Here is a 27,951-nt window from a genome sequence, read left to right as displayed (position 1 = left end):
TCCATCGTGATGTCGTTAAAAATCATTCCCTGACCGTCATGCTATCCGTCTGACGAATCAGTCGTCGCGGTGGGAGTCTTGCTCGTCCACCAATATCACCACTGTCAAAGTAGCCGCGTACGCCTCGCGGATGGCGCATGCCATGCTAGAATTCGGTCAGTCAGTGAGTCCGGGAACACAAGCAAAATAGCTCACCAAGTCCTGCCGATATCTGCCACCACGGCACTGAGCTCCCAGTGCGAGCACCACGCCCTAGCCAGCACCTCATTGTCCGGCACCCCGAACGCCTCCACCACAAGGACCCTCTCCTCGTCATCCGACACCCCCGACCCCGCCGCCGCAGCAGCAGCAGGAACCTTCCCGTTCCCGTTCCCATTGCCGGCAGACGGCCCCGAGCCCGCCACCCCCAGCCCCGACGCCGCCGTCGTCGACGACGACCTCGCGCTCCCGCTCCCGCCTCCGCGGCGGTGGCGCTGGTGGTGGTGGCCGCGGCCGCCGTCCCACCCAGAGAGGTCGACGAGCTCGGCGGCGCCGAGCGCGACGTACGCGTAGTCGAAGAAGAGCGGGTGCGGCCCCGCGGCGCAGGGCGACGCGCACACAAACGACACGTCGTGGTCGAGCCGCAGCGGCCACGACGCCCCGTCGACAGCGAACTGCACGCTCGCGTCGAACCAGCGCGGGCCCGGCTCCGAGGCGCGGTCGGCGCACGCTCGGAGGGTCAGCAGCTCCACGCGCACGTCGGCGTCGTAGGCCCCGCCGCCGCCGCCGCCGCCGCCGTGGCCGTTGGAGGAGGAGGAGCGTTCCACTACCGGGAGGTCGTATTCGATCACGGGGAAGGTGGACGCGGGCGGGCCTAGGGGGTCGCCGCGCTCGGACATGGAGCGCACGTCCTCGGGTGTTAGCTGGTGGCGCGGGCGGCGGGAGCGGATGCGGGCAATCTGCGAGCGTGAGAGGTCGACGGTCGGGCGGGCGGGGCCGACCCAGCCGGCGATGGAGTGGCAGGTCGGGGCGAGGACCTTGCCGACGATGGAAGCGGCAGTCCAGTAGGTGTAGCTGCTGCGGTACTGGAAGCCACAGTGCGGGTGCAGGTGGGTGAGCAGGGCGAGCTCGTCGGTGGCCGGGTCCGGGTCCATGTCGATGAGCGAGTTCATGATGAGGAACGGGAACGTCGCCCCGGGGAGCACGAGCCCGCTGAAGAAGGCCATGGCGTGCGAGCTGACGAGGTCGAGCGTCTGGTCGGCGTCGCGCCGCCGCAGCACATCCATCGTCGCCCCCAGGTTCGGCCACTTCATCATCTGGGCGAACCGCTTCAGCATCTTGACCTGCCGCCGCTTCAGCTTCAGCCGGAGCCGGACTTCGTCCCCCGTCTTGCCGTACTCCTCGATCCTGACGTAGTCGCGCCATCTCCGGGCCAGGCCGAGGCTCCACTGTATGGTCGGCGGGATCTGGAGGAGGAGCTTCTCCTTGGCCTCATCCAGGTGCTGGCGCGAATTGATCCGTAGGTCCAGCTCGATGCTCAGGAGGAGCTGGTGGAAGAACTTGACGTACGTCTTGTGGTTTGCCGGTTCGGTGTCGAAGATAGGCCTCGTGGCGATCTGGTTTCTAGGTTTGGTGTAGTCGATCCAGTCTCCCCGAGACAAGACGATTATTAAGTCTGTTATCTGCTTGTCCATGGACTTGTGCGGGCTGAACATCTTGTCCGGATCCCGGAGGAACCTGCGATACAGGTTCTTGTACATCAGCTCTTCGTCGTCGTCCTCCAGCCCCCTTTCCAGCTCCTTTATCCGCTGTAGGATCACATCCAGCTCCACCTCTCTCGGGGCAACGCCAAGATCGCGCAGGGCGATCGACGGTGGCACGACGCTCGACATAGAGACCCAGTGATTGAGGGTGATTGTCCCGGGGCGCTTGCCAAAGAAGAACGCGTAGCTCGGCTGCTCGAGGGTCTCCCATGGCTTGGCGGGCTGGCCAGAGCCGCCGAGAAGTCTCAAGGTCATGAGCTGGGTCATGGAGTCGTGCAGGTTCGCCGCATCGGTCTCCTCACCGCCATTTCCAGCCACGGTAGCAAAGAGGGCATAGTAGTGATCCGAGGCATGGGGTACGGGCCGCTTGTGGCCCCTGAAAGCGGGCACGCCGCTGGAGATGAGCTCCATGGCCTGTCCGAGGGACAGCTCCTCCCTGCTGGAGATGCCCGAGGGCGGCCACTCGGTGAGCGGGCCCGGCACGTACGGCCATCCGTCGGGCGCCTCGCGGCCCTTTCCCTTGACGGAACTAGGATCAGGACGCCGGGCCCTGCGCCGCGGGGTCGGAAGCGACTCCGGCTGGGTGGCGCCTGATCCCGGGCGGCCGAGCCTGTCGCCATCGCTGGCCCTGCGTAAACGCGGCTTTTCCTGTCATTCCCGTGTCAGTTTTGTTCACGTCTGCAGTGGGCCTTGGCGGATATTTGTCTCCTACCAACTTCCCGCTTTTGGTGGCCCAGCTCTTGGTGCGGAACAGGTCCCAGAAGCCCTTCTTCCTCTCGGGTTCATTCATCGCGAATAGCCACAGCGACTATGGTTCTCTCTTCTTCTTCAGGTTTGACATTTATGGTCTCTGGCAACCCCGGGCGCATTTCTACTCTTCAATAAGCCGAGCGGGAGAGGCAGAGAGGCAGAGAGGCAGCAGCAAGCAGCAGCGACAGGAGAAACGAGATGGGACGCGTCCGAGATGTGGCTGCGCAGGGCAGACTGAGACTGAGTGGCACCTGCCCGGTTCCCTCAACAAGTCGCGTTTCTGGGAAGGGATTTTGTTTTGGAATTTTCAACTACGTGCGTGTGAAATGAAAGCAGGAAAAACAAATTACTGTCGGCTTGGAGACTTACACAGTGAGTTCGGTCTCGAATCGTTTGGCAGCCTTGTTCGACCCTGTCGAGCTTGAAGTCGTGTCATGCAGGACACCGAGACATCCCACATGCCAGCAGTGCCACCAATGCACGACGGCTCCGAAACCCTTCCATGTTCACTTTGTCCAATCCAAGGCTACCTAGTATGCAGTATATATGCAGTGAATTTTCATTAACCCTTCCTTTTCTTAGGGTTTTTTTGGTCGAGTCTCTGAACCAAGTTCCACTTATACCTACCTACACCTACCTATAATTACTCGTAACTTGAAATTGACAATGAGATCGTCGCACTCCTGGTGCTGATGGTTGACTTATAAACTGGGAGTCAAACACACCTACATACATATATAGATTAGACTCCAATGCTTTCCCCCAAACCCCGTATCCCAAGCCAATGAGTAAATGCTGCAAACAACGAGCCTCGAAATGCCAAATTATACACACAAGCGCCCTTGCGCCCACTCTCATGGCGTCCGTTTCCTAACATTCAGATATCCAAGCAAACCACTTAAACCCTGAACCGCAGCTCCTCGACAACAAACGACGAGTTCCCGGACCAGTCATCATCACCGGCGCCCAAGCGCGCGAACGCTGCCCGATACTAATTCAAGGTCCATTGTCAGCACACACGACCGACATCATGATCGAACTCGGAAGAGACTCACCGCAAAGATAAAGTTCAAGACCAGGGCTAGCATCAACGCGACGGCAATGACGATGGGCCCGACGACGTTGTCGAAGTGCTTGCCGCTGCGCTGGACGATCATGGACCGCCGGGCCTGGTGCATGTGCATGGCCCAGGCGCCGGCGAACACGGCGATCAGGATGTACCCGATGCCCATGGCCTCGGCGAGGGTGTCCCTCCCGCCGGCGGTGTACAGGCTGATGGCCAGGCCGCCCAGGAGGATGCAGATGTGCTGCCACTTGAGGAACGTCCGCTCGTTGGCGAGCCACACCTTGGGCTCAATCTGCAGCGGGCCTGAGTTCTTGATCCACTCAGTCGGCTCCACTACCCCTTCCGGCAGCGCCGTCTCCCTCGACCTCTTGGCCCGCGCGTACTTGGTCAGGGAGAAGCCGCCGGGGATCACCGACGACACGGTCCCGTAGTTTGGCCGCTCGTCGCCGGCGTGTTCGCCTCCTCTTCCCTCCGCGGCGGCGGACGACGTGGGCTGCCCCGACCTGCCGATCGCGGATGCAGGCGTCGCTGCTGCGGCTCCTTGCGGCTCCGTGGCCCGCCTCTCGCTCATCAGCCGCTCGCTCAGGTAGGACTTGGCAACGGGCGAGCTCGTGGTCGGCACGAACGAGCTGACCTTGTTGCCCAGGAAGCTGCCCACGACCTGCTCGTTCTCGGCCCTCTGCGCGCGCCTCTGCTCCTCCTCCTCGAACGCGACCTGCGGGTCCTTGCGGATGTCCGTCTCGAGGTCGCTCAGCCAGAACGGCAGGATGTTGACGTAGTCCTCAAAGAGCGATGCGACGCCGTGGAGGAACTTTGAGAACCGCGGCGCCGGGTGCACGAGGTGCGACGCCATCAGGTCCGCCACCCAGCTGGGGCGCTTGCGGTTGGGGCCCTCCTTCAGCTTGATCTCCAGCGTGGCGTACGGGAACCGCGACACCTCGCTCTGGTTGATGTTCTTGAACGGGTAGGCCATGTTGCTGCTGTCAATGTCCGAGCGGTGCCAGTCCTTAGGGTCGCGGCACGGCCGGCTGCGATCGAGCGTGTCCTCCCGGATGAAGGCCACGTCCGTGTCTATCGCGATCCGGACGCGGTCGTCGCCGGGCTTCTGGAACGCCGACCGGGCGTAGTTTGCCCGCAGAACAGGCTCAAGCTCGTGCTCTCGCACGAATTCCTGCAGAGCCTCTGCCGTGGCCCTGAATGATTCCACCTCCTCCGCGCTCTGGCCCTGTCGCTCCATCTTCTGGATGGTCTTCTCCATCTTGTACTCGCCGTCCAGGAACGGCTTGACGTATTTTTCCTTGATGGTGATCTTCCGCTCCTCGCTGCTGCCGTTCTCGTTCAGGATCTTCTGCTCCAGAAATATCTCGGGCTTCTGGCTCAGCGGGCCGTACCACCTCAGCCGTAACGACGAGGCGGCGGCGTGGGCTTGTCGGTCCACCTTCTTCGAGTACAAGTCGAATTTCGAGTTGTCAAAGTAGATGGAGGTGAGGGCCGGGTCTTCGGACCCGTCGAGCTCCTTCGAGGACTGCTGGCTGTACACCAACGCCGGGAGCCGGCGGAGGATGAGCGTCTTCACCTCGATCAGGTTATCCAGGTGGACCCAGAACTTATAAGCCATGTATTTCTCGCCGTTGTGGGTGGCGGTGGCGCTATCGGGGTAGAGCTCGGCTATGTGGCCGTCGCCGGCCCCGTCCTCCTCGAGCTGCTGCCGGACAGCAAAGTACATGAGGGATAGCCTGTTGAGCAGCGGCGAGTAGCCCTGCTCCGAGTTGAACGGGCGCTTCGAAAGGTTGACCTGCATCATGGGCCGGATCTTGTATCTCTCGCCGCGCTTCCGATCGTGCTTCTTGACGATCTTCAGGAAACCCGTGTAATTGATGTTGCTGTACTTCTTGAGCTCCTTGACCGTGTTGGTGATGTCGTCCAGCTCCGCCTCGAGGGCCTTCAGCTGGTCCGCCGGCGGCACGTCGGCCTCGGTCTTGTCGCCGGCGGGCGTGAGGTTCTTCAGCGCCTCGAAGACGGCGTCGGCTCGCTCTCGTAACCGGCCGACCGTCTCTTCCTGGAAGCGGCATACCTTCTCGAGCTGCGTGTTGAAGACCTCGTCGCAGAAGCGGTTCTCATCGTCCTCGGTCCACGGCACATCGTCATCCTGGAACTTGCCCTCCCGAAGCATGCCCTTGAGCTTGCCATAGTCGATGTACTTGTCTTTCCATGGCGGGTAGACGGACTCGACGAGCGTCTGGCCAAATCGCATGTCGGTCTGCTTTGAGTGCTTGGTTTGTCAATTGGTGTCAATTGGGAACACGCCGACGGCAACAAGGGTTGGAATTGATGTGAAACCGAGATCGAGAGCCCTGGGAATGGCCACAGAGCAGGAATATACCTCGCAAAATGTTCCCAAGAGGTGGGGATGAAGTCTGAACTTATTAGCACATGCATGCAGATGTACAGCTCCCCCAATCTACACTACGACCCCACGTGCTTGCTATAGCTAAGTTAAGTGGTCAGCACAACATCCCGGCTAATAAACTGGAGCTGTTCTTGCATGTAGACAACCCCTCTATCCTTTATGTCATAGTGGTGACAGGAGCTATTATTACCTACATGAGGGCTTCTGCAGGGTCTGCGGGCATAAAACCATTGGATGGCGGTTGCATCCCACTTTGAGTTACATATTTTCCTGTACTTCGTTCCGCTTGAACTCATTCCAAACCCCATTAAAAACTAGACGCCAATCAATGCCGACGATGGTCTGAGAACCATTCCTGGTCTCATCCATCGCTACAGGGTAGAACTTCTGGGGTATCATAGAGGGTAGTCAATCGCTAGAGAAAATGAAACGGGGGGATCAATAATTCAATAAACCCGAGGGCTCTCCAAGAGAGTCGACGCGGTCGGGGTCGTGACCGCCGAGCCGACTTCGGCGTGCGGGTTGCGCTCCCTCCTCCTGACGGCCATCTTCCTCCTCAGCGTCGCCCAGTCTGACTTCCAGTTCTCTATGCTCTGCTGCAGCTCCGGGTCCGCCCCCTCGGGCACGTACTCGTAGCACATGACCTCCAGCGCCCTGAGTCGCAGCTGTAGATGGCGGAGCTCGGATTCGTTATCGTCGACCTCGTCCGTACTATGATGGGGCCAGTTAAGCACGGAACAAGCCAGACGGCCCCCTTCAGAGCTCCCATAGGGCGAGATGCCCGACGGGGACGCTTCAACAAAACTTACAGTTTGGTCATGTCCTCTTCCAGTTTCAGGATTCGCTTGGCGGCGCCTTCTGCTCGTTCAATGAGCATCTCTGATAAATGCTGTTGGGACTGATTAGCCACTCGGATCCACCACAAGGCCAAAAATAGGGGACAAAAGGCTAGTCTTGCCTCTGATTCCTCCCGCCGGGCCTGCAGGCTTGAGAGGGCCGAGGTCAAATCGGCGCAGAGTCTTTGGGCTTCAACAGCAAGACGGTCCGCAACTTCGGTCGAGGGTTTGGCGCCAGCCCCGGCGCGGTTATCGGATGACGGAACGGCGATCGGGCCTTCCGCAGCCGTGCCGGACTCAACCATCTCAGGGAAGCGCGGGGCAAGCCAATCAGGAGTAGCCGGTGTCCAGAGATCATGTTGCTGATGCTCAGATAGCTGGGAAGGACCAAGTAGGAAACTTCCTCGTCCTGGCAACGGTGGGCGTCGGGGTCTTCTAGGCCGGGATGCTCGACCGTCGCTAGTGAGTATGTCTTCCATATCGCCAACTTTGGCGTGTAGAGAGTCAATGCTGGCCTCCTGAATGGCCCCGCCACCAGACAGTCGCTGCACCAAGTCATTCAGCCGGTCTAGAAGGACATCCTTGCGATCCTGTGTGAGGCTGTCTAGTTCGGAACTCGGGTTCTCCCCCAGCGAATCCTCGTCGTCGCTCAGCTCACCGCCCGCATCACTATTGCCATTCCTAGAGAAGGCCGGAGGGAAGTTCACGGCCAGGTGGGAAGATAGCTGTCTCCGCAGAGGGGAGAGGTGTGAGGATCCGAGACCGAAATGGTAAAGACTCATAGGCGAAGGTAGGGTTGGTGATGACATGGGAGAATACGCAAGCGGCACCTGGTCCACTTGGTCCACCTGCAGCTCAGGAGTCTGAGGACGACTGCCGTACCGTTGTGTTGCGCCGACGATATCGGGCTCAATTTCGTAGTCCGGGGATACTGGTGATGCGGGCTGCGACCGGGGCGAGGACGACGCCGTCGCCGGCCCTAGTGCCGGCATCATGGAAAGCCAATAGAGGGAATGGAGGAGCAGGTGTGGCTCTAAAGTCGCTTATTCGAGCCGTCAATCGGGCAACCAATTCCAAGAAATATGCCGGGTTGATGATGCCTGAGGTGAGTGGGCAATTTGACCTCAGCATACTTGTTCCATACGCATTTGAACAGAGCAAGGATTATATTCTTAGATGCGATTACAGGGTATATTCGGCACCAGGGTAATTAGAGGACAGTGACTAACTCGTGCTACAAGTTAGCGAACTACGAAGTACACATCGACATTCTGACGCATCTATTTCACCGCATAAGTCAAGTTCAACCAAGTCAGCCCTCCTTGCCCTCTTACTTGACTTGGCCCTTATCCAACTTGCCAGACGACGATGATGCGCCCTGCTAGGGTAGTCGTGATCTAAACTGCGTTGGTGTTTTCACTGATACGGCCAAGCAGCACAGAAACAATGCCCATTCCTTACCTAGGTCGTCCATGCTCTCAAGCGAAGCATCCAAGTTCTCAGGTCTTCATGATAAAATTTCACAAGCAATCTTGTCCTCACTGCCGGTTCTTGGCTACCTCTAATACCTCAAGGAGGATTGTGGCGCGACCAGCATAGAGAATGAGGCTTGACGAATGAGGCTGGTGGGCAGCACTGATAGCCCCGACCCTTTCCGATGGACCGAGACTCTCGGGAATTGCATGAGTGACCGAAGTTCCCCTCTTTTTTGTTTATTCACATGCGACAGGCCCCCCACTTTGTCTCTTGACGAGGGTTGCGCCTCTCCGTCCTACCTTGGGCGAAAAGGTAGCTGGTGTGAGTTTTATAGAAGCCGCAAATCTTGGCTTGAAGATCCAATGTTCCCCCGAGAAGATGTGACCTCTTGGCAATCCGCGGATGGAGGGGGGGGAAAACTGGTAATATTTGCTGCCGAACTGGATGATGGTACTTGTACAAGTCAATGGGAATGTGGGGTAGTGCTGCATTCGGCTCTGCTTTAGCATCGAGGGGCAGGGCGAGCTTGTAACTTAGCGCCACTTCTGACAAGAGTCACAACCGCTGCTCCGGAAAAGCACATGAGCATTCTCACAGCACTCCGTCACCTCTCTCTATTACTCTATCCCTAGTTCCTAGTCTCATTGTAGAGCAAGGCGGTCATTTTTTGCACCCGGCTGGCAATATTTTTCGACGAGATCATATTATAGCACTCGAACAAGCTTGGTTTCCCCTCTTAGTTTTGTTCCTTTGCGTCATTGCTCCTGCTATCCGCCCGCTTGCCTCGGCTATAGCCCGTTGCTCTAAGCCTCGAACCCGGGCGCCCGACTCGATATACGGAACCTAGTCGCCCCGTCTTGTTCACCTCGAATACCTACCCATACGCCCCTCCATGGTGCACCAAGCTCAGACGGCATTTAGCTCTCCTGGACAAGCTGGCCACACCACACCTGAGCCACGGAGATGTCGTGGAAGAAGTCCGAGATGTTGATGGACACTATCCGGCACTATGCCAGCTTCCCTGCAACGGGCGTGAGCTTGAGGCAAATGGTCCAATTCGGCGAGAAGCCGTCTACGGGTGAGAATTGGCCTTCTTATATTGCCGGGCCCCTTGGAAGTACCAACGTTGCTGACCACGCCACCGGTGTCAAACAGGTTCCCTCTTCCGAGCCTCACAGTTTCTGGCCGAGGAACTACCCATCCGTCTAGCCCACCGGGTCCAGGAACTAGATAGCCTACCCGATGGACTCAATGAGATGCCGTCTGTGAAGAGGGTGCTCGACTGGTACGCACAATCGTTTGAGGTATGTTGAGGACCGCCACTTATATCCGTTTTGACCGGAGATGACTCACCGGGTTGTCGCAATCAGGAAATCACCACTCTTCCGCGCCCAGAACTGAAGAAAGACGTACGGGAACGACTGATGCGACCCTCGAGGAACGGGGGAAAAAATGCCGCGTGGCTCTCAGAAGCAACGCCGAACCCGAGCATCGACGAAACACAATATAACCCGTGGCCAATGGTGTCGCAGAACGGAAACGGCAATGGGTGGGCTAAGAAGTACCAGGGAGCGAGGAGATACTTTGCAATGGTTGACGACACTGGAAACTGGCCACCCGAGCTACAGCTATATAACCAGAGGTTCGCTCAGACCCTACATAAGATCAAGAGGAGGCACGATGGCGTCGTCACAACCATGGCACAGGGCATCCTGGAGTACAAGCGGAAGAGGCAACGGATGCAGATCGACAGCAACATCCAGTCGTTCCTGGACCGCTTCTACATGTCTCGGATTGGCATCCGCATGTTGATAGGCCAGCACATCGCCCTGACCGACCAGAGCCACTACCGGGATCCCAGCTACGTCGGCATCATTTGCACCAAGACGAACGTCCGAGACCTGGCCCAGGAAGCCATCGAGAATGCCCGCTTCGTCTGCGAGGACCACTACGGCCTGTTCGAGGCCCCCAAGGTCCAGTTGGTGTGCAACCCGAGCCTGAACTTTATGTACGTGCCGGGCCACCTCTCGCACATGCTCTTCGAGACGTTGAAGAACTCGCTCCGGGCGGTGGTGGAGACGCACGGGCAGGATAAGGAGGAGTTCCCCGTCACCAAAGTCATAGTGGCCGAAGGGAAGGAGGACATCACCATCAAGATCTCGGACGAGGGCGGCGGGATACCGCGGAGCGCCATCCCGCTCATATGGACTTATATGTACACGACCGTCGACAGGACCCCGAATCTGGACCCGGATTTCGACAAGAGCGATTTCAAGGCGCCCATGGCCGGTTTTGGATACGGACTGCCCATCTCTCGCCTATACGCCAGGTATTTCGGGGGTGACCTCAAGCTGATAAGCATGGAAGGGTAAGATTATGTTATGTCACATTCACTCTGGCGCGTCCCATAGAGCATAGCACTGACAAAACCCTTCCCCCCTCTCCTGCAGATACGGCACCGACGTCTACCTCCACCTCAACAGACTCTCGAGCTCTTCCGAACCCCTCCAATAGCAATTAGCAGTCATGAGGGGCACGACCACCCGAGGATTGACGCTGACGATGAAACACAAGCGGTTAAAGGGCAGGGAGGTCACCGAGCGGAGGCAGGTCGGCGACGCCGAGTCCTTGGTCAACCCGCAGGGGGTCGCCGGGTCGGTGCGCTCCCCTGGAGGCGATAGCGAGTTGTAAGAAGAAGAAGCGAAGATGAACAAAAAGCGGAAAGGTTGGGGGAGCGGGATGGGGACGGGTTGTTCATATGGATCTCTCGTTTTTACTTATTTTCTCCTCTTTTTTTGGGAAAGCATTCAAACGCATGGGGCGGACAGGGTCGGATTTGGGCGGCTTTTTTATTATCGTCTGTCGCCCCCTTTTGGACACGGTCAAATGGAAAGGTGGATAGGAGAGCAACCTCATTCATATGGGATGGGCCTTTGGGCAGTTGGGTAGTTGATAGGGGACCCATCTGGCCTCGTCACAACCTACATTTGCACCCCAGGGACTTGTCGCATAATATTGTAAATAGTAGAGGGCTAGACAGAATTGTCTTATTCATACCTAAAGGTACCGAATGCTTCTCTTATCGAGAAAACTGCATGTGACAGACTCAATTCCATTACTCCCCATCAATGCCATCTATGTGTACAGCCTGGAAAAATGCAGGGTTAGGAGGGCTAGAGGGGCTTCTCGATGCCGCCCTTCTTAATGAACGCCTCCCAGTCTTCGAAACCGCGCGTCATCCCAATCTGGGCAGTCTCAACCCAATACATTTCCACCCCCAAACCCTTCCCGCCAACACACACAAACACACAGACACTCATCAGATCAGGCCTTGTACAGCAAATCCAAGAACCCAGTAGCCAGATCAACAACGACGGCCTTGTTAGGCAAGCTCCCGGCTACGCCGTACAGCGCAGCTGCGTCGCCGCCCGCGGGACCCTTTGCGCCCTTGCCCTCGACGGCGCGCACGCGCTCCTTCTCGCGCTCGGCCTCGACGACGGCCTCGAGGTCTGCGGCGAGGCGCTCCCACACCTTCACGAGCGGCCTCGTGATAGCCACGTGGATGGCCGGCGGGTTCTGCAGCGCGTTGAGGTGCCACCCCTTGGCCGACATTCCGTCGGCGATGTCGTAGACGTCCAGGTTCCGGGCCCGGAAGGCCACGACGCTGACGAGGGGCCGGCCCAGGATCTCGAGCTCGGCGGCCAGCGTCGGCGAGTCGCGGATCCGGTCGGCGAGCTTCTTGGTGGCGCCCACGATCTGCTCGCAGCTGTCCACGTAGCCGGCCTCGCCGACGCTCATCATGCTTGCCCAGCAGCCCGCGATGAGGGCGCCCGGCCGGCTGCCGGCTATGCCGGGCGACGCGTACACGCCGCCGCTCCAGCTGGGGTCGACGAAGTACTGGTAGGTGCGCAGCTCCGCAGTGCGGTAGAGGACGGTACTGTTGCCCTTGGGCGCGAAGCCGTACTTGTGCGTGTCGCACGAGATGCTGGTGACGCCCTTGACGCGGAAGTCAAACGGCTCCGTCTCGAAGCCTGCCTTTTCGAGGAAAGGCACCAGGAATGACCCCAGGCAGCAGTCGACGTGCAATGGTAGACGGCGCTTGAGCGCAAGCTTCGAGAGCGCCGAGATATCATCGATGATACCGTGTGGGAAGTTCGGGGCCGACCCTACAAGAAGGATCGTGTTGCTATTGATGAGGCGAGATACGCGGCGCACGTCAACCTGGTAGGTCGGGGCGGGACAGGATACGAGATGGATCTTGATGTTGAAGTATTCTCCAGCTTTCCTAAAGGCCGTGTGTGCCGTTTCGGGCAGAATCCTACGATAGATCATGAGCTTGAAAGGCCGACTACTTGGGCGGGGTCACACTCAAGGACAGGCAGGACACTTACATTTCTGGTTCGGTGACGCCCCGTTCGACATATGCCTTCTGCCTTGCGCTCAGGCACGCCATCAATATGCTCTCGGTGCCGCCACTTGTGCTCACGCCTGCCGCCCCCTGCGGCGCATTATAGAGGTTCAGCACCATGGCGACAACCTCGGCCTCCATCTTGCGCACGCCGGGGAAGACGTCCGGATGGATGGGGTTGGCGACCGTGAACTTCCCATATGCCTCCGTCTGCAGCTTGAGCAGCTCGTCCTCGCCGTGGTAGACGGCGCCGCTGACGTAGCCGTCCTCCCACCGAGTGTGGTCCATGTTCGCCAGGGTCTCGAGTTCCTTCCGGACGGCGTCGTCGGTCCAGCCCTCCTTCGGCAGGGTTAGATACCTCGTCGTGTTGGCAGGTACCAACTTGGTCTGCATCTTGCCGAGCGCCTCATCGACCTGCTTTCGCACTCGGGAGCGCACCCCAGGTGCCCGCAGGAAGTAGCCGTACAAGACTCGGCGGACATCGGTGTATAGCTCGACGATCGTTCCCAAGAGGCCCCGTCCCTTCAGTTTCCACAGCACCCGTCGAGTCCATCGCAGAACAAAGAGGAAAAAGACGATCTGGCGAAGCCTGTAGACAGTCCACTATCAGCAATCGGCACGAAAACAGCTGCTTTGCGCATGATCCGCAGCCAGCGGCGAGGCTCCCATGGGTCGGGTCTTTCGACAATGCCTCCTTTCTCTGGGTGCGGCAAAATTGCCGAGGTTGTCATGGATGGATATGGAGCAGCTCAACTTACAGATCCAAGTTCAGCACGGCCAACGGGTTTCTCGGCCGAGCTTTCTTGACACTGTTGAAGCTCTCTCTCAAGCTGATGGGCATGCGAGAGGTGCCCGGCATTTTTGCAGATAATATGGGGGCCCAGGACGAGCTACCCAGTCAAGTTGCCATGGAGAGACGTTGTTCGAAGGTCGAGAACCAAGAGGCGTACCTTGGTAGTAGCTACGGTACCTTCGAAGGTTGAGGGAGGGGCGTGGCGGCCCTTTTCTTTTCGTCCGAGGCTCCCGCTAACCCCCCGGTCCATTCCTCGAGCATGTGGCAAGCGCCTTCCGTCACCGTGCATTGTCACTATCCGAAACTGGAAATAAGCACCCACATGAAGCTCCCTATGGACCTGGGAATGTACCTGTCCGGTAGGAACCAGCAGCCCGAAACTTACGGAGCAATCATGGAAGTCACAGCTGCGCAACGAGACCTGGACAAGACTGAGAGGGCCTGAAATATAAAATGGAGGCACCGTGGCCACCACCTCCTAGCTACCTAATGCGTATACGTATGAACGAGAAGCGGAATTAGATCCCCCATTTGCCCCACCTCTCCGATCCACGGATTGGGATCTCCCACATGAAAACAGAGCCAGAACGCCGGTACTTAACTCTTCCAGTTAAAGCCCTTATGGAACGCCCTCTAAATGATTTCCCAGTTCCTGATGCACAGATTAAACCGCTCCCGCTTGTCAGGACTCGCTGAATGCCGACCGCCATTGTTGTGTGAATCGCTCTGCTTCAGTCTCACAGACCTTGGTGCTGGTCTTGCCACAGTCATGAAAGCGCACGGCAAAGTCACCAGGCTTGTATTCATGTCCAAAGCCAGGCTTGTTGTAGGAATTGATGGTGCCCTGTGGTACGAGGGCAAGCTTTGACAATATAGTCGGGTGCCATTGGACGATGTGTTCCTTGGAGAATATTAGCCACCGGTCCACAGAAGCAGTCGTTTGTAAATGATAGCAGGTATCTGCCACTCACCAAGGCGTGTGCCTCAGCCTTCTGGAAGTTGTAGCTCCGGTAGATGGGGTCAAACCATGTCTCGAGGAAGAACCTAGCCCACTCGCCATTCCGTACCAGGAAACTGCCGGCCGACAGGCCTTCAGTATCCTGTGTGAGGACAAAATCCACATCTTGGCCCTTGAGATGAGTAAAGGTCCGGATGATGCTGTCTGGTGGGACAATTGGCTGGTCCTTAATCATCAATGACTCCAACCGCGACGCCTTCATCACATGTTCCTCCACCGTAAGCTGCGGGTTCATGATGAACGAGTTCTGATCCAGGAACCAAATGTATGAGCAGTCCGGGAACCTGGTTATTGTGTCTCGCATAGCCACCACTTTGGTCCACGAGAAGGGCGAGCCCTTGAGGTCGTAGTCGCCGATCTTTGGGAAGAAGGTCTCGTAACCTGTAGTTGGGGATTAATTTCCAGTTTTGGCTTGTCATGGTAAAAAACCTGGGCTTGCATACCGTGCTTTGCGGCATACTGTATCCTATTCTCCTTTATCTCGTCGAGATACGCTTTACTGTAGTGGGATTGGTCGAGCACCGTCACCAGCACAGCGGGTGGCTTTCCTGAAGGCACGTACTCCTTTCGTGCAGCATGGCCTCTACCAGGCCGTATAATGAGGTATAGGAAGGTGACAAAGGCGAGCCCGGCAAGGGCAAGCACCTTCATGCGCCTCCTCCTCAGAGCGGCCCATTTTGTCGAGTGCGGGACAAAGCTCGGAGGAGTCGAGTTTTTGCGAGGAGGGTATGCGAAATGCATTTTCTGGTGTGATTGCCCCGAGGTAAATCGCCTGGGGCTTGCAGAGTAACAGTCAAGTGGGTGGGAACCGTGGGAACCGTAGGATCGGTATGTCGGTATGTCGATGAAGGATCTTTGGTCGAGGCAAAATGGCTTGTAGAACGTGGGAATATCGGAATAAGTTCGAGATTTGACACTTGGCGAAAGTGCCCTGGCGGATGGATAGCTTCTTGGAACGAACAATAAGTTAGGAACCCACTGAGGAGCACTGCAATACACAAGGACGAGGTTGCCCAATACCTCAACCAAGGCCATGCACAATGTAAGCCTCCTAAAATATTGTCTTGGATCTTCTAGATCTGCTGGATCTCATATTGGGTTTTCAGATCCCTGCGCCACACCCAATCCAAGGCTGGATATTGGCGGCTGGTGGCGGCTGCCGGCGATTGCTGAGCTGAGGTTCGTGCACCTCAAACCTCCTTCAATGTCCTGGAAATTGGAATAGCTTCACCTGTCCCAGCAATGGCGGGTGACAGCGTGCAGTATTACTGCATCAAGGAACCCTGTTGTAGGCTGTGTCAGTTCCAGCTTGAGGATGGAGAATTTGTGGTCGCAGGTACGTCATTATACTTGTAATTCATGCGATAGAAGTGTGCTCATCTTGCTTCTAGCGATTGAGGACGACCATGTATCCGCTTCATTTTCTTTCCGTCGCCATGATAGGTTTGAAGATGACGAGGAAGCGATCACGTTTCATATGTGCTGCGAGAGTGCCTGTATAAAGGGAGAGTGCCGAGTGCATTGCTTTCACGACGCCTGCTATCGCTTCAAGCTCTTTCTGATAACCTCAAAATACCTCGCTGCCACCGAGTATAGTTTCAGCCTGCCTGTCCGTGATGGGTTGAAAAGGCGAGGTCGCATCCAGCGCACATTTGCCAAGAAACTGAAGCTTGCTTTCTTGAACCAGCTGCCCCAAGAGATCTGCCATATGGTGGCAGGATACCTGGTTCGGGAATGCGCCATTGTCACTTCTCAGGAGCTTGCCTTAGACGTTAGTGCGTTTAATTCTCTAGTCGACCTTTCCCATGATGTCTATGCGCAATATGTGAGGATTGAGGGCGTTCTGTATCTTCGGTCTCTGCACAACAAGTCGTTTTCTGAAGGCAAGGGGGAAAATGTGAGAGTCTTTAAGGCTTGTTCAAGGCGTCCTATTCGAAATATCTATATCAGATATGATTATATTGGCGTTGGACATATTGTTTTGTTTTGCCACAGGGTGACTTCGATGGTTGCGGAGTATGGTGGACAGAACTGTCTCAAGAAGGCGGCATTCTACAAGTCGCTACACAAACAGATGTAAGTCTATTCTAGCTCTATCTCTGACGTCCACTTACATGTCCTAGAGCTTGAAAGTTCGACGTCTTCTGGATCCTACAGACTCCACATCCAAATGTGACAGTACTGCCACTCCTCCTGGTTGGCCGACACCTGGGCTGGCCTGCAGGGTGATATACCTCGAGACATGCAAGATCGCTCGAGGAGAAATCAACGGCCTGCGGATGAGCTTCTTCGATTGCAACAGGCCAGGTACAGAAGGTTACTCTGCCGCCATCTGTGGATTCCATCTATCGAAACTGTATGCGCATCACTCTGCCACTTGTACACGTTTCTACGAGGAACTGGACACTGTCTGTAGTGACATGCTATGGGTCTATATGCCGATCGACCAGGATGAATACTTGAAGGAGGTTTGGGTTATCCGGCACCCAGGTGCTGGGTTTCTAGCGTTAATGGTAAGGCTAAACAGTGTCTCCCATCAGAGCTTTGGTTCTAACATGGTTCCTTTAGCTCTGGACTAGCTTGGGACGAGCGGTCATCTTCGGAACCTACATTGTCAATCCTGAGCTCCAGTTCCATCGCATCTATGCTACAACCAACCACCCATCGCGGATATACTTCAACGAGTGGGATCCTAACCGCGACGATATGCGGATCAAGTTCTTGGGAATTGACACCAACAATGAGACAGGCATCGCTGCGCCTCAAGGCGAAAAGCACCGTCGAAGTCAATATCCACCCTCACTTATCCCAACCCTGGCACCACCTTATACGCAGTACAATGAACTCTGGTACTACACTAACTGCCGCATGGAGAAAGTCACAGAAATCACTTGCTGCGTTAACAAGACCGCTATGCACAAACCTATCATTGGACTGCTACTAGGTTATAAAAACGGCCGTCGATCGTGTGTAGGACAGTATCGCGTGGACTGGGCGATTGCCTCTTTCAAGGTCGATCCGGTGGGGAAACTAAAGATAGGGATGGGCAAGACAGTAAAACGGTTGCCATATGTTGCAGAGGTCGGCGCACAATGTCGGACTGGCTCTGACTCACGACGCTGGATTGAGATTCCCTGGCAAGGAAGACTTGAATGGTGGTTTTCACCACGACAGTGTGAATTACGCCACTTCGACTGAAGTATTAATAGAGCTCTACATATTCTCCCGTTTGTATCAGGCTTGCCATGCAGCAACTCCGTTACGGAACCCCAACGGGCATGGAGAAGAGCAAAATCGGCGCGGTTCAAGAACCACATATTCCGGCAGATTGACGCCCTCGCACCGGGCCCTGACGGAAAGCAGAACAAAACGTTCACTCTCCAGGGCAGTGCTCGGTCTTGATCTTTGCACGCAGACTAGTTGACACAACGCGGGAGCGAGAGTCGTGGCAACTTAAGAGTGTGCAGGTAAATGCTTCTCGTTTCACCGATCATGAAGTGGGACAGCATGGGACAGCACCAGATGGAGACCGCCAAGATAATATGGGATGTCTTGTTTGCCTCCGATGAGAGGCACAAGGCATAACGAGCAAAACATACACTCGACTCAAATGTCTTTCCTCGACTCTTCAGCCGGTTGAGAAGAGTCTTGAACGCCATCATCTTCACCATTACCGTCGTCATCTTCATCATCATCTGGATCGTCCCCTTGAACGTCGGTGACCTTCTCGCTTACCGACTCAAGCACCCGCGAACTGAGGTGGCTGACCAACTTCCACGTAGCCTAAACAGCAGTTAGTATCCGAGGTTGAAGCTAGGAGAGCGGGTATCGACACTTACGCCCATAAAAGTAATCAGACCGATGATGATCAAAGCCCAGTTGATACTTTCAAGACGATCACGCCCCCTTCCACCGCGCCGGCCGCCGCCACCACCAAACGCTCCACCATGACGGAAGTTAAGCCAATGCCAAGGCGACATTGCGAGAAAGCTCTTTATGAAGCCGAGAAGGCCCAGAGAGAACAATCCTTTCATAAAGTGGTAAGCCCAGGTCGCGGGCTCGTCATTCTTCAACTCCTCCCGCAGCCCTTCAACATCCGTGACAACGTCTGCGATGGTATCGGCAATGCTCCCCAGAGGATCAATCCACAGGTTGATGATGGGATCGGCGATGAAGCCGAGCAAAAAGATGCTAGTCAGCATGACGAGGAAGGTGAGGGCAGCCCTCGTCCAATGGCTCGACAGCCAGTGGCCCCATCTCAGTCGTTCCAGACGGTACTCAAACTGGCAGGTCGGGCATCGCCAGAAGTTCCTGTCCGACAGGGGCGCGGCTTGTCTCCAGGCCTGGAGGCATCCTTCGTGGACATACTTCTGCGAGCCTTTGCATCTGCAGGGGCAGATGAGGCGTCCAAGTTCGGGATCTTCGGAGACGTACTTCACGCGGACCTTGGATGCAAAGATCCGGGCTGCCGAATCGTCAATCTCGGTCGTCGGCTGGACTACTTCCAAGCAGATCCGGCAGGTCCGAGGCTTGTAGTGACGCTGCCGTGGATGAGCTTGACGCTGCCGTGGGAGGTTCGGCTCCGGGCCTTGGGCCGCTTCATGGCGGGTTTCGGCAGAGCTGGATGCTCCGGTAGTGCCACTTGTTTGTTCAGCATTCATACCAGCAGGCCATGACCACTGCGGCTGCTCAGCAGAGGAATATGGATCCATGGTTTCCGGTTCAGTTATTGCGAGAGTGTAGGCCGAAGATTGGTTATGCAACACGCGTCGGAAGGCCGGAGGAAATAAGAGAAAGATGCGGACGCCAAGTGTCCAATCTAACCAGCTCTATCCAGCACCATAGCACCTCAGGCGACGAGCTTCGCCCAATCAAGGCTGAGGAGTCACCTGCTCATGTCATTGAGGTAAAGCTTGGAGAGTACCACGCCGCACTGTTGTCTCTGGGAGCAGGCAGTACGACAAAGTGCAACTTAACTGTCCAGGCAGATGAATCCAGAGCTTGAGAAAGTTATAACCTAGAAATGTTTACCCAATCTAAGGTCCACCCATCCTGATCGGCTGTGGGAAATCCCAAATTCCGGTTAGGCCCACCCGCCCACCTTCCTCTGACCGCCCTGCCCTTTTAGAGGTAGCTTAGTTGGCCCGAGCTTTGCTACGGCTAGGCAGGAGAGCTAGACGCGCAAGTTCAACAGGCGGCTGGAGCTTTGGAAACACCATCATCCCCAGCACCTCTCACCTTCACCACTCACCTCTTTCCGCGGCCAAAAACGACACGATTCCTACACATTTCGCCATTTAATCTGACCAGAGCACCTCCTCGCTTCTGGAATTATGGCGGACAGATACTCTTTCTCTCTCACGACATTCTCGCCCAGGTTTGTTGGACATCTGGACAGCATTACCCTGCAATTTGACTGACTGTTTATATAGCGGCAAGCTTGTACAGATTGGTAAGCCCGGTGTCTTCTAGAATCTGCAGTCACTCTGCGGAGCCTCTGCGGAGTACGGCAGCCTTTTCACGAGAGGTAGATAGCTAACCACAGCACTTGCAGAGTATGCCCTCAATGCCGTCAACCAAGGCGTGACGGCCCTTGGTATCAAAGGCAAGCCATTTCTGCCCGTTCCCTCACAACAGATAATGAGGGCGGTACTGACAGGCCCTAAGCTACCAATGGCATTGTACTGGCTACCGAGAAGAAGTCGTCGTCGCCCCTCGCCGACCCGACGTCCTTGTCCAAGATCAGCCTGATCACTCCCGACATCGGCATGGTATACTCGGGCATGGGACCGGACTACAGAGTTCTGGTAGACCGGGCACGGAAAGTCTCGCACACCGGCTACAAGCGTATCTACAACGAGTACCCGCCAACAAGGATACTGGTGCAGGATGTTGCGAGGGTGATGCAGGAGGCCACGCAGTCCGGCGGTGTCCGGCCTTACGGGGTCAGCTTGCTGATTGCTGGCTGGGACGAGGGCATTCTGCCGGAGGAAGAGGAGAAGGATATCCAGACCGATGAGGGGGAGAATAAGAAGCTGAGCGGAAAGACGGGCGGCATTCTCAAGGGCGGACCCATGCTCTACCAAGTCGACCCGTCAGGGAGCTACTTCCCGTGGAAGGCCACGGCCATTGGAAAGAGTGCGACGACGGCTAAGACTTTCCTGGAGAAGAGGTACACCGAGGGGCTAGAGCTCGAGGATGCCGTCCATATCGCGCTCCTGACCCTGAAGGAGACCATCGAAGGGGAGATGAGTGGAGATACCATTGAGATCGGTAAGTTGGCGGGAAGCCCACGCTGAGAAATGTCGTGATTGCTAATTTCGCCCAGGTATTGTTGGACCCCCGGCGGACCATCTTTTGGGTGTCGAAGGCGTCGAGGGTGCGAGAGGGCCGCGTTTCCGGAAGCTCACACCCCAGGAGATCGAAGATTACCTGACTAACCTGTGAGGAGTTGTTGGGGTGCATTCTATTCCAGCCGCCTTTTTCGCACCTGTACAATAGAAATGGATTGAGAGGCTCCTGGGAGCGAATGAGATTGGAGGTTAAAAAATCATGCTTATTTTGGGCAAAGACGGGACATGTTTCTTTTCTCGATCGCGGGGCCCTCGGCTCTGCCCTGGTCCATCTCTCAGCCTTTTCCTCATCTCTATCCGTACCGAGCTGCACATCTATCCCACTGCAGTCAACCGATATGTCTCCTCTAAGAGTCTGCCATGCCACCCCCTTGGCCACCCCATCACCATGCGTAGCAAATCGACTCTGCAAACCCGTCACAACGTTGCTGGGTCACAAACCGCCAGACTCTACGCTCTCCCCACTAGTTCGAACTCGAACACCTGCAAAATCCTCGGAAGGGCCAACGTAGCGGCAATGTAAGTGAGATTCGACGTTGTTATCAGATCATAACAGCCTTGTGCAGTACCGAGATACATCCCCACCTGGCAAGGATTTACCGGCCTGTTGGCACCTGCTATGCACTGATCCCTTGCATGCATAGTAAATTGCGTCCCTTGAACAAGCCATCTGCCGGAAGATATATTGTACGATGGATAATATTGGAGAGAAGAGAATGGAATGACAGAAATGAGAGGAGAGCAACCGACACAGGGCCAGATTCTATGGTAGTGAGTGCCCCTATTGCATCTCCTGTCGGGACCTACCTCGTCATGTAGAGGTAGCTAAGGTAGCCAGTCTCTTGCTTCCACTTGTGTGAGGCAGGAACTCGATACTCAAGTGCGCAAAATATGTGGATCAATGGATGGATTCAGCCAGGAAGGAATCCGTGATTTCTTCTTGATCTGAAAATCTCGAGTGACTGTGCTCTTACTGCCTCTGGATTTCATAGGTACGCGTTATGAATGATCAAATCAACCGCCACGATGTCGGAGGCCCACCTCGATGTGGGAGCTGCCTGCAGCCTTGCGTCGAAAGTTTGCCCAACAGGAGCAAACTTTGCCGCTTGTCGAGGCCAGGATAAAGAAGCTCATCAACCTTATCAGAAGTGTCTGGCCATCTTTCCATGTTTCCTGTGTTTTCCCCCATTGCATTGCATTTCTCCTGCCGCCCGATTATATCATCAACTACCCATTGCGCGTTGTCGACGTTTCCTACGTGGACGGGCCGCGTAAGACCCCAAGTCGACTCACGCCAGCTAGCAAGTCGAGCCTGAGCCGCGCAACAGCTCCAATACCCCTCTCCCGTCATCGCTGTGTGTGATTCACCGCCGTGTTGCTCTTCGGCCGTAGCTCGTCAAGTGACGAGGATGGTCTATTGCAATGATTCAACCCCGTCAGAGTCGGGTGAGGAGCCGATCCCGGATGATGGATACCACCCGGGGCTCTTGGCTCCTCCTGTTGAAGAGCAGCTCTCCGCGGCCAGTCCTGAGGGCACATCTGACAGGAGTCTGTCTCCCGACGAAACGCAACATCCTGCCGCCATGTCTACCAGGGCGTATCAGCAGGAGATGCTCGAGGAGAGCCTGAAGCGGAATATCATCATTGCAGTAAGTGGGAGCCCACATATTGACGCCCTTCAGCTCCCCTGACACCAGACCGCAGATGGACACCGGAAGCGGCAAGACTCAAGTGTAAGACCCACGACATTTGCTCCATGTCATTGATCCGATCCCGTGTAGTGTAGCGTCAAACTGACCCATATCCAGCGCCGTGCTGCGCATCCAAACAGAGCTCGAGCGCAATCACAAGGTCTGTCCGGCCTGCCCACCACTGCTGGAACCTGCGACTGATGTTTGAGGGCAGCGTGTTTGGTTCTTGGCGCCGACTGTCGCCCTCGCTTCTCAGCAATTCGAAGTGCTCCAGGCACAGATCACAGCGGTGCAAGCAAAGTTTCTGTGTGGTGCAGATACCATGGACACGTGGAGCGACCAGCATACATGGGACGCCATGCTCGATAACGTGAGGATCGTCGTCTCTACCTACCAGATACTATTCGATGCCCTGAAGCACGGCTTCGTTACGCTTGACTCCTTAGCACTCATCGTGTTCGACGAAGGTTGGTCTGCACCTGCCCCCACGAAGTCTAGAGCTGATCCCCCTTACTTAGCACACAACTGCCTGGGGAAGAGCGCCTGTGGCCGGCTCATGAGTGAGATCTACTGGCCCGCGAAACAGAACAATCGAGATGTACCCCATATTCTCGGTTTGACAGCCAGCCCCGTGATACGGTCTGGCTCTGCGAGCCTCGAGGAGCTGGAGCAGAGACTGGATGCCGTTTGCAGAAGCCCCACCAAGCACCGGGACGAGCTCATGGCCCACGCCAACCAGCCGGACATGTCCATTGTCTGCTATGGCTCTCTCCCCGTCCCTTTGGAGAGAGGTGGCGGCTATACTCCCAACATGCTGGCGCTGCTCGATGCGTACCGGAACCTGGATATCACCGAAGACCCGAGCATCCTGCGACTGAGAGCAGAGAATACCGTGAGGAGTCTCAACAGTCTTGAGAGGGCTATCATGAAGCATGATACTTTTGTTCAAGGCCAGATGAAGTCCTTTTGCGAGAGGAGTGCCGAGATTTGCCGTCAGTTGGGACCCTGGGCGGCAGATTACTACGTGAACCGAGTCGTCTCGGACGTCACTGCGCGGTTTGAGTCCCGGGACCACTTGGTCACAGACTCCAAGGATGCAGAGATGCTGTATCTGGTGGGGGTTTTCAACCGGATCCAGCTGCAGCCTCCATCGGATGACCTCACGACCAAGAACCTATCGAACAAGATGAGAGAGCTCGTCCGGATACTCGTCTCATTCAAAGAAGACCCCATGGGCATTGTGTTCGCCAAGGAGCGGGCAACGGTAGCGGTGCTCGCGCACTTCCTGTCCATCCATCCTGAGGTACGGAGCCGCTATAGGGTTGGCGCCGTAGTTGGTATCTCGAAGCCGCCCGGAAGCAAGCAATCATTCCTCGACTTGAACCGCAAGGACGACCTGGCCTTTCTCCAGCACTTTCGAACCGGAAGGATAAATCTCCTCGTGGCCACGAGCGTTCTAGAAGAGGGTATCGACGTCCCCGCCTGCAACCTTGTCGTATGTTTCGACAAGCCGGACCAGCTGAAATCCTTCATCCAGCGCCGCGGACGGGCCAGGAAACAGACCTCCCAGCTGTCCCTTCTGGTCGATGACACGTCGATCAATGCGGTAAAGGAGTGGCAAGACCAGGAGAATACCATGAAGAATATGTACAAGGACGAATTACGGGAGCTGGAGCACATCAAGTATGTCGAAGAATCGGAGGACGTCGACTTCTTCCCTCTGCTCACGGCCCCGAGCACAGGGCTCAGCCTGACCATCGACGATGCCAAAAGCCACTTGGAGCACTTCTGCAGGACCCTCACGTCACGAAAATTCGTTGACACCAGGCCCTACTATGTTGTTCGCAACGTCTCCAGCGTCGATCCGGAATCTACCCACGTGCCTGGCCTGGTCATGCTGAGGGCGACAGTCCACCTCCCGATATCTCTGCCCCCCGAACTACGAACGGCGGAGAGCAGCCGCTCGTGGTTTTCGGAGAAAAATGCCTGTAAGGATGCTGCCTTCCAGGCCTACAAGGCCTTGTACCGGGCAGGGTTGGTGAACGAGCACCTTCTGCCCATGAAGGAGTCGGATATGTTCAAAAGCATCGAGACCCGCCCAGGGATGGCCACTGTACGGGAGCAGCTGGACCCGTGGCCCATGGTCGCCATGGCTTGGCGGGAGGGCCAGAGGTTGCACCGGCGCAACTTGACATTCACGGACGCGGATGGGTCGCATTTGGCACATTTCGAAGTTGCACTTCCGGTCCCAGTCCCCAATTTTCAGAAGCTTCTTCTCCACTGGGATGCCGACACTGTTTGGACGGTAGAGGTGACGGACTCGGACTCGGACACAGACATGCCGGGACTAGAATCGGATGATACGGCGACTCTCCTTGCCCTAGCCTACGGCCATCGATGGCCAATTCAACAGGAGGGCCACATTGTCCACTTTCTCTCCCGGAATGGCCCTCTTGACCGCCAAGGCATTGGCAACAATGAGTTTGAGGCCGATACAGTCGAGAACCTAATGGAAACTCACCTCGTCCGCGAGACCACTAACAGCAACCATCCATACTTCTACGCGGGCTGGCTGCCAACAAAACCCCCGGTGGAGCTTGTCAGACGCCCGTACAGGGGGTTCGAAGAGTCTACTCAGAACGTCCCCTACGTGGCTGTTGGGAACTGGCCCAAGAAGGCAGGCTATTTCCGCCAGCCAAAGCTACAGCCCCAGACGCCCAGTGCCAAACCGTACTTCCGCGTCCTCCCCGCGAGTGAGACCAGGGTCGACAGCATCCCCGCGGTGTATTCGCAATTCGGCATGCTCCTGCCATCCATCATCCACGCCTTGGAGGTCCACCTCGTTGCCACCGAGCTCCTGACGACCCGCCTCAGCAGCCTCGGCCTGACGGATCTCTCCCTCGTGGTCACGGCGATCTGCACCCCGGCCGCCAGGGAACCCACCGATTACGAGAAGATCGAGTTCGTCGGAGACTCCATCCTGAAGCTCTGCGCGACGGGCAACTGCCTAGCGAAGCGTATGTCATCTTCTCCTTGTCCTCCCTTTCTAATACCCCCCTTTTCCTTTCCGAGCCAGCAGCCCCTGACCACCCTCCCGGTTTTTTGTCTTTTAGATCCCGACTGGCCAGAAGGCTTCCTGTCCCCCATGAAGGACCAATTCGTGGCCAACTCGAGGCTCGCTACGGCAGCGCTCGACTTCGGGCTCGACCGGTACATTGTCACCAAGGGGCTGACGCTGCAGGGGTGGCGGCCGACCTACGTCGACGACCACCCCGCGGGCCAGCCCGCGCCGTCGGACACGGCGACGCGGCAGATGTCGACCAAGACGCTCGCGGACGTGGTGGAGGCGCTCATCGGGGCCTCGTACCTGGACGGCGGCCTGCCCAAGGCGCTGGCGTGCATCTCGCTCTTCCTGCCGGAGGGTCGGTGGCAGAGCGTCGGGGAGGCGAGGGAGGTGCTCTTCGAGGCCGCCGCGCAGGCGGACGCGGCGGGCAGCCTGCCCGCGACCATGGACGCGCTCGAGGGCCTGGTCGGGTACACGTTCCGCCGCAAGTCACTCCTGGTCGAGGCCATGACGCACTCGTCCTACGACGTGCCCGGCACGACGGCCTGCCTCGAGCGCCTCGAGTTTCTCGGCGACGCCATCCTCGACTACCTCGTCGTCAGGCTGCTCGTCGCCGTGCGGCCGCCGCTGTCGCACTCGGAGATGCACCTCCTGCGCACGGCGCTCGTCAACGGCGACTTCATCGGCTTCGCGACCATGGAATGGAGCGCTCCGGCGGGAGGAGGAGGCGGGCAGCAGCAGCAGCCGCTGTGGAGCTTCATGCGCTTCTCGTCGGCCGACCTGGCGGTGGCGCAGCGGGAGACGCGGAGGCGGCACGCGGCGCTGCGGGAGCGGATCGTCGGGGCGGTGGAGCGCGGCGGCAGGTACCCCTGGTCGCTGCTGGCGCGCCTGCAGGCGCAGAAGTCGTACTCGGACGTGTTCGAGAGCCTGCTCGGGGCCGTGTGGGTCGACTCCGGGTCGTTTGACGAGTGCGAGGCCGTGCTGGAGAGGGCCGGCGTGCTGGCGTACATGCGGAGGATCGTGCGGGACCGCGTGTACCTCCTGCACCCGCGCGAGGAGCTCGGCCGGCTGGCTGCGTCGGAGCCGGTCAGCTACGTGGTCGAGGTGAGGGAGACGGAGGACGGGGAGAGGGAGGTCGCCTGCCGCCTGACGGTTGGGTCGCTCTGTGTCGGGAGCGTGGAGGGGTGCCTGAACAAGGAGGAGGCGTGGACTAGGGCTGCCGAGGAGGCTATCAAGCACTACCACAGTCTGGGTGGTCGCTGGTCCTGAAAGCATGATGCAAATATGTTTATGAGTTATGATCTCCCAAGGCTTGTTGGAGGAAGGCCTCCCCATCTAAGCGTTGTTTGGATCTGAGAATCCGGCTGGTTATGTAGCGATCACAAATAAAAATGGAGGTCCTAGGGGTTGTTTTGCATGGTATGAGTACATAGGTAACGTTGAATAGTGAGTGAATGCGGTGTTGGGGTTGCTGGCGGGAAAGGTATGTGTCCTATCAACGAGGGAGACCCGGACAACTGGCCAAGCTGGCACGGCGGCGCGTTTGGAAAAAGAAAAAAATTGAAAAAAAAAAAAACCGCCCGAAATACCGGCCGACACCCTCCCAGCCGCCCCTGCCTCAGGTTTCTGTCGAGGGAGGCATTGCATGTCCCAAGATATCGCAATAAGAGGGACGAGTTGGCAGAGTCGCAAATTAAATCCCCAGGCCGAAGGCAGGGTGCAGTAGCTGTGGCAGACCTGAAGGGCCGGGGGAGTGGGATACGTTGGCAGAGGGCACAAGGAGGAAGACATAGGGGGAAGAGAGTACGAGTTCAAGTCCAACTTGAACACTTCCTTTTTTTATTTTCTCTCATTTTTGTGTGTGCTTCTATCACGGGATAACTCTCAACTCCTAACCCTGGGCTACGCCTTACCATTTCAGTCCAAATGTGGCCTGTGCAAGGGACTTCGATAGTTCCTTCCCTTATACTAGGTAGGTATATTGTTGTCGTATGCTTTGGGTTCTTCTTCTTTCCCCTTTCTTCTCTTCCAGTACCATCCATCGTACAAACATGTGGTCATCCCGACGGATGGGTTGATGAACCGAGATCCATGACTAGACTATCTCTAATACCTGCGTATACAGGAATTCAAACACAATGCTTTTGTAACGGGTATTAGGTCCTGGGTAGGCAGCTGGACGGAAGCACGGCGGTGATCAGTCTGACTGACTTATACAAGGTGGCTAGTTGGCATGGGTTTTGACTGAGAGTGCTGTGGAGACGGAATCACTAGCAAATTGCAAACGAACCTCGAGCCCGGCAACCACGCTGCTACCACGGAGTTGCGGGCAAATATGCTTCTG

The 27,951-nt window shown here is 56.7% G+C and overlaps 9 protein-coding genes across 9 annotated transcripts; 3 read left to right on the top strand and 6 right to left on the bottom strand.

Annotated features, from left to right (window-relative positions):
• Nucleotides 1-57: 57 nt before the first annotated feature.
• On the bottom strand, nucleotides 58-3,019 carry QBC33DRAFT_583413 (uncharacterized protein; the record flags this gene model as incomplete). Its single annotated transcript, XM_060431378.1, has 4 exons — nucleotides 2,455-3,019; nucleotides 405-2,390; nucleotides 196-308; nucleotides 58-145 (listed from the first exon to the last, which is right to left on the bottom strand). The coding sequence occupies exons 1-4, from the start codon at nucleotides 2,530-2,532 to the stop codon at nucleotides 58-60; spliced, it is 2,265 nt and encodes a 754-aa protein (XP_060288749.1). The 5' UTR covers nucleotides 2,533-3,019.
• QBC33DRAFT_521562 (VTC domain-containing protein) lies at nucleotides 3,008-6,117 on the bottom strand. The gene is made up of 2 exons (XM_060426475.1): nucleotides 3,548-6,117; nucleotides 3,008-3,483 (listed from the first exon to the last, which is right to left on the bottom strand). The coding sequence occupies exons 1-2, from the start codon at nucleotides 5,810-5,812 to the stop codon at nucleotides 3,391-3,393; spliced, it is 2,358 nt and encodes a 785-aa protein (XP_060288748.1). The 5' UTR covers nucleotides 5,813-6,117; the 3' UTR covers nucleotides 3,008-3,390.
• On the bottom strand, nucleotides 6,114-7,958 carry QBC33DRAFT_521560 (uncharacterized protein). The gene is made up of 3 exons (XM_060426474.1): nucleotides 6,927-7,958; nucleotides 6,778-6,857; nucleotides 6,114-6,679 (listed from the first exon to the last, which is right to left on the bottom strand). Exons 1-3 carry the CDS (start codon nucleotides 7,797-7,799, stop codon nucleotides 6,415-6,417), a joined length of 1,218 nt encoding a protein of 405 aa, XP_060288747.1. The 5' UTR covers nucleotides 7,800-7,958; the 3' UTR covers nucleotides 6,114-6,414.
• Nucleotides 7,959-9,015: 1,057 nt separating this feature from the next.
• On the top strand, nucleotides 9,016-11,199 carry QBC33DRAFT_13454 (mitochondrial branched-chain alpha-ketoacid dehydrogenase kinase-domain-containing protein). Its single transcript, XM_060422077.1, has 4 exons — nucleotides 9,016-9,358; nucleotides 9,436-9,584; nucleotides 9,651-10,648; nucleotides 10,731-11,199. Exons 1-4 carry the CDS (start codon nucleotides 9,244-9,246, stop codon nucleotides 10,792-10,794), a joined length of 1,326 nt encoding a protein of 441 aa, XP_060288746.1. The 5' UTR covers nucleotides 9,016-9,243; the 3' UTR covers nucleotides 10,795-11,199.
• Nucleotides 11,200-11,282: 83 nt separating this feature from the next.
• Nucleotides 11,283-13,746, bottom strand: QBC33DRAFT_521551 (putative sphingosine-1-phosphate lyase). Its single transcript, XM_060426473.1, has 3 exons — nucleotides 13,447-13,746; nucleotides 12,672-13,277; nucleotides 11,283-12,598 (listed from the first exon to the last, which is right to left on the bottom strand). The coding sequence occupies exons 1-3, from the start codon at nucleotides 13,545-13,547 to the stop codon at nucleotides 11,605-11,607; spliced, it is 1,701 nt and encodes a 566-aa protein (XP_060288745.1). The 5' UTR covers nucleotides 13,548-13,746; the 3' UTR covers nucleotides 11,283-11,604.
• A 172-nt stretch (nucleotides 13,747-13,918) lies between these two features.
• QBC33DRAFT_521548 (galactosyl transferase GMA12/MNN10 family-domain-containing protein) lies at nucleotides 13,919-15,575 on the bottom strand. The gene is made up of 3 exons (XM_060426472.1): nucleotides 14,943-15,575; nucleotides 14,453-14,880; nucleotides 13,919-14,382 (listed from the first exon to the last, which is right to left on the bottom strand). The coding sequence occupies exons 1-3, from the start codon at nucleotides 15,532-15,534 to the stop codon at nucleotides 14,164-14,166; spliced, it is 1,239 nt and encodes a 412-aa protein (XP_060288744.1). The 5' UTR covers nucleotides 15,535-15,575; the 3' UTR covers nucleotides 13,919-14,163.
• Nucleotides 15,484-17,261, top strand: QBC33DRAFT_13986 (uncharacterized protein). Its single transcript, XM_060422105.1, has 4 exons — nucleotides 15,484-15,541; nucleotides 15,606-15,835; nucleotides 15,891-16,575; nucleotides 16,625-17,261. Exons 2-4 carry the CDS (start codon nucleotides 15,742-15,744, stop codon nucleotides 17,076-17,078), a joined length of 1,233 nt encoding a protein of 410 aa, XP_060288743.1. The 5' UTR covers nucleotides 15,484-15,541; nucleotides 15,606-15,741; the 3' UTR covers nucleotides 17,079-17,261.
• A 640-nt stretch (nucleotides 17,262-17,901) lies between these two features.
• On the bottom strand, nucleotides 17,902-19,554 carry QBC33DRAFT_13585 (uncharacterized protein). The gene is made up of 2 exons (XM_060422088.1): nucleotides 18,339-19,554; nucleotides 17,902-18,282 (listed from the first exon to the last, which is right to left on the bottom strand). Exons 1-2 carry the CDS (start codon nucleotides 19,209-19,211, stop codon nucleotides 18,106-18,108), a joined length of 1,050 nt encoding a protein of 349 aa, XP_060288742.1. The 5' UTR covers nucleotides 19,212-19,554; the 3' UTR covers nucleotides 17,902-18,105.
• A 96-nt stretch (nucleotides 19,555-19,650) lies between these two features.
• Nucleotides 19,651-27,023, top strand: QBC33DRAFT_483626 (uncharacterized protein). Its single transcript, XM_060425385.1, has 11 exons — nucleotides 19,651-19,876; nucleotides 19,932-19,951; nucleotides 20,054-20,104; nucleotides 20,167-20,772; nucleotides 20,828-20,942; nucleotides 21,207-21,371; nucleotides 22,261-22,501; nucleotides 22,557-22,585; nucleotides 22,661-22,703; nucleotides 22,758-25,560; nucleotides 25,657-27,023. Exons 1-11 carry the CDS (start codon nucleotides 19,833-19,835, stop codon nucleotides 26,874-26,876), a joined length of 5,337 nt encoding a protein of 1,778 aa, XP_060288741.1. The 5' UTR covers nucleotides 19,651-19,832; the 3' UTR covers nucleotides 26,877-27,023.
• The last annotated feature ends 928 nt before the right edge of the window (nucleotides 27,024-27,951 follow it).

The sequence above is a fragment of the Phialemonium atrogriseum genome (assembly GCF_030411735.1).
Source record: "Phialemonium atrogriseum strain 8032-3 unplaced genomic scaffold QBC33scaffold_1, whole genome shotgun sequence".
Lineage (NCBI taxonomy): Eukaryota > Fungi > Ascomycota > Sordariomycetes > Cephalothecales > Cephalothecaceae > Phialemonium > Phialemonium atrogriseum.
The sequence above is the reverse complement of the archived record's forward strand: the minus strand, read 5'-3'. Positions and strand labels throughout refer to the sequence as shown.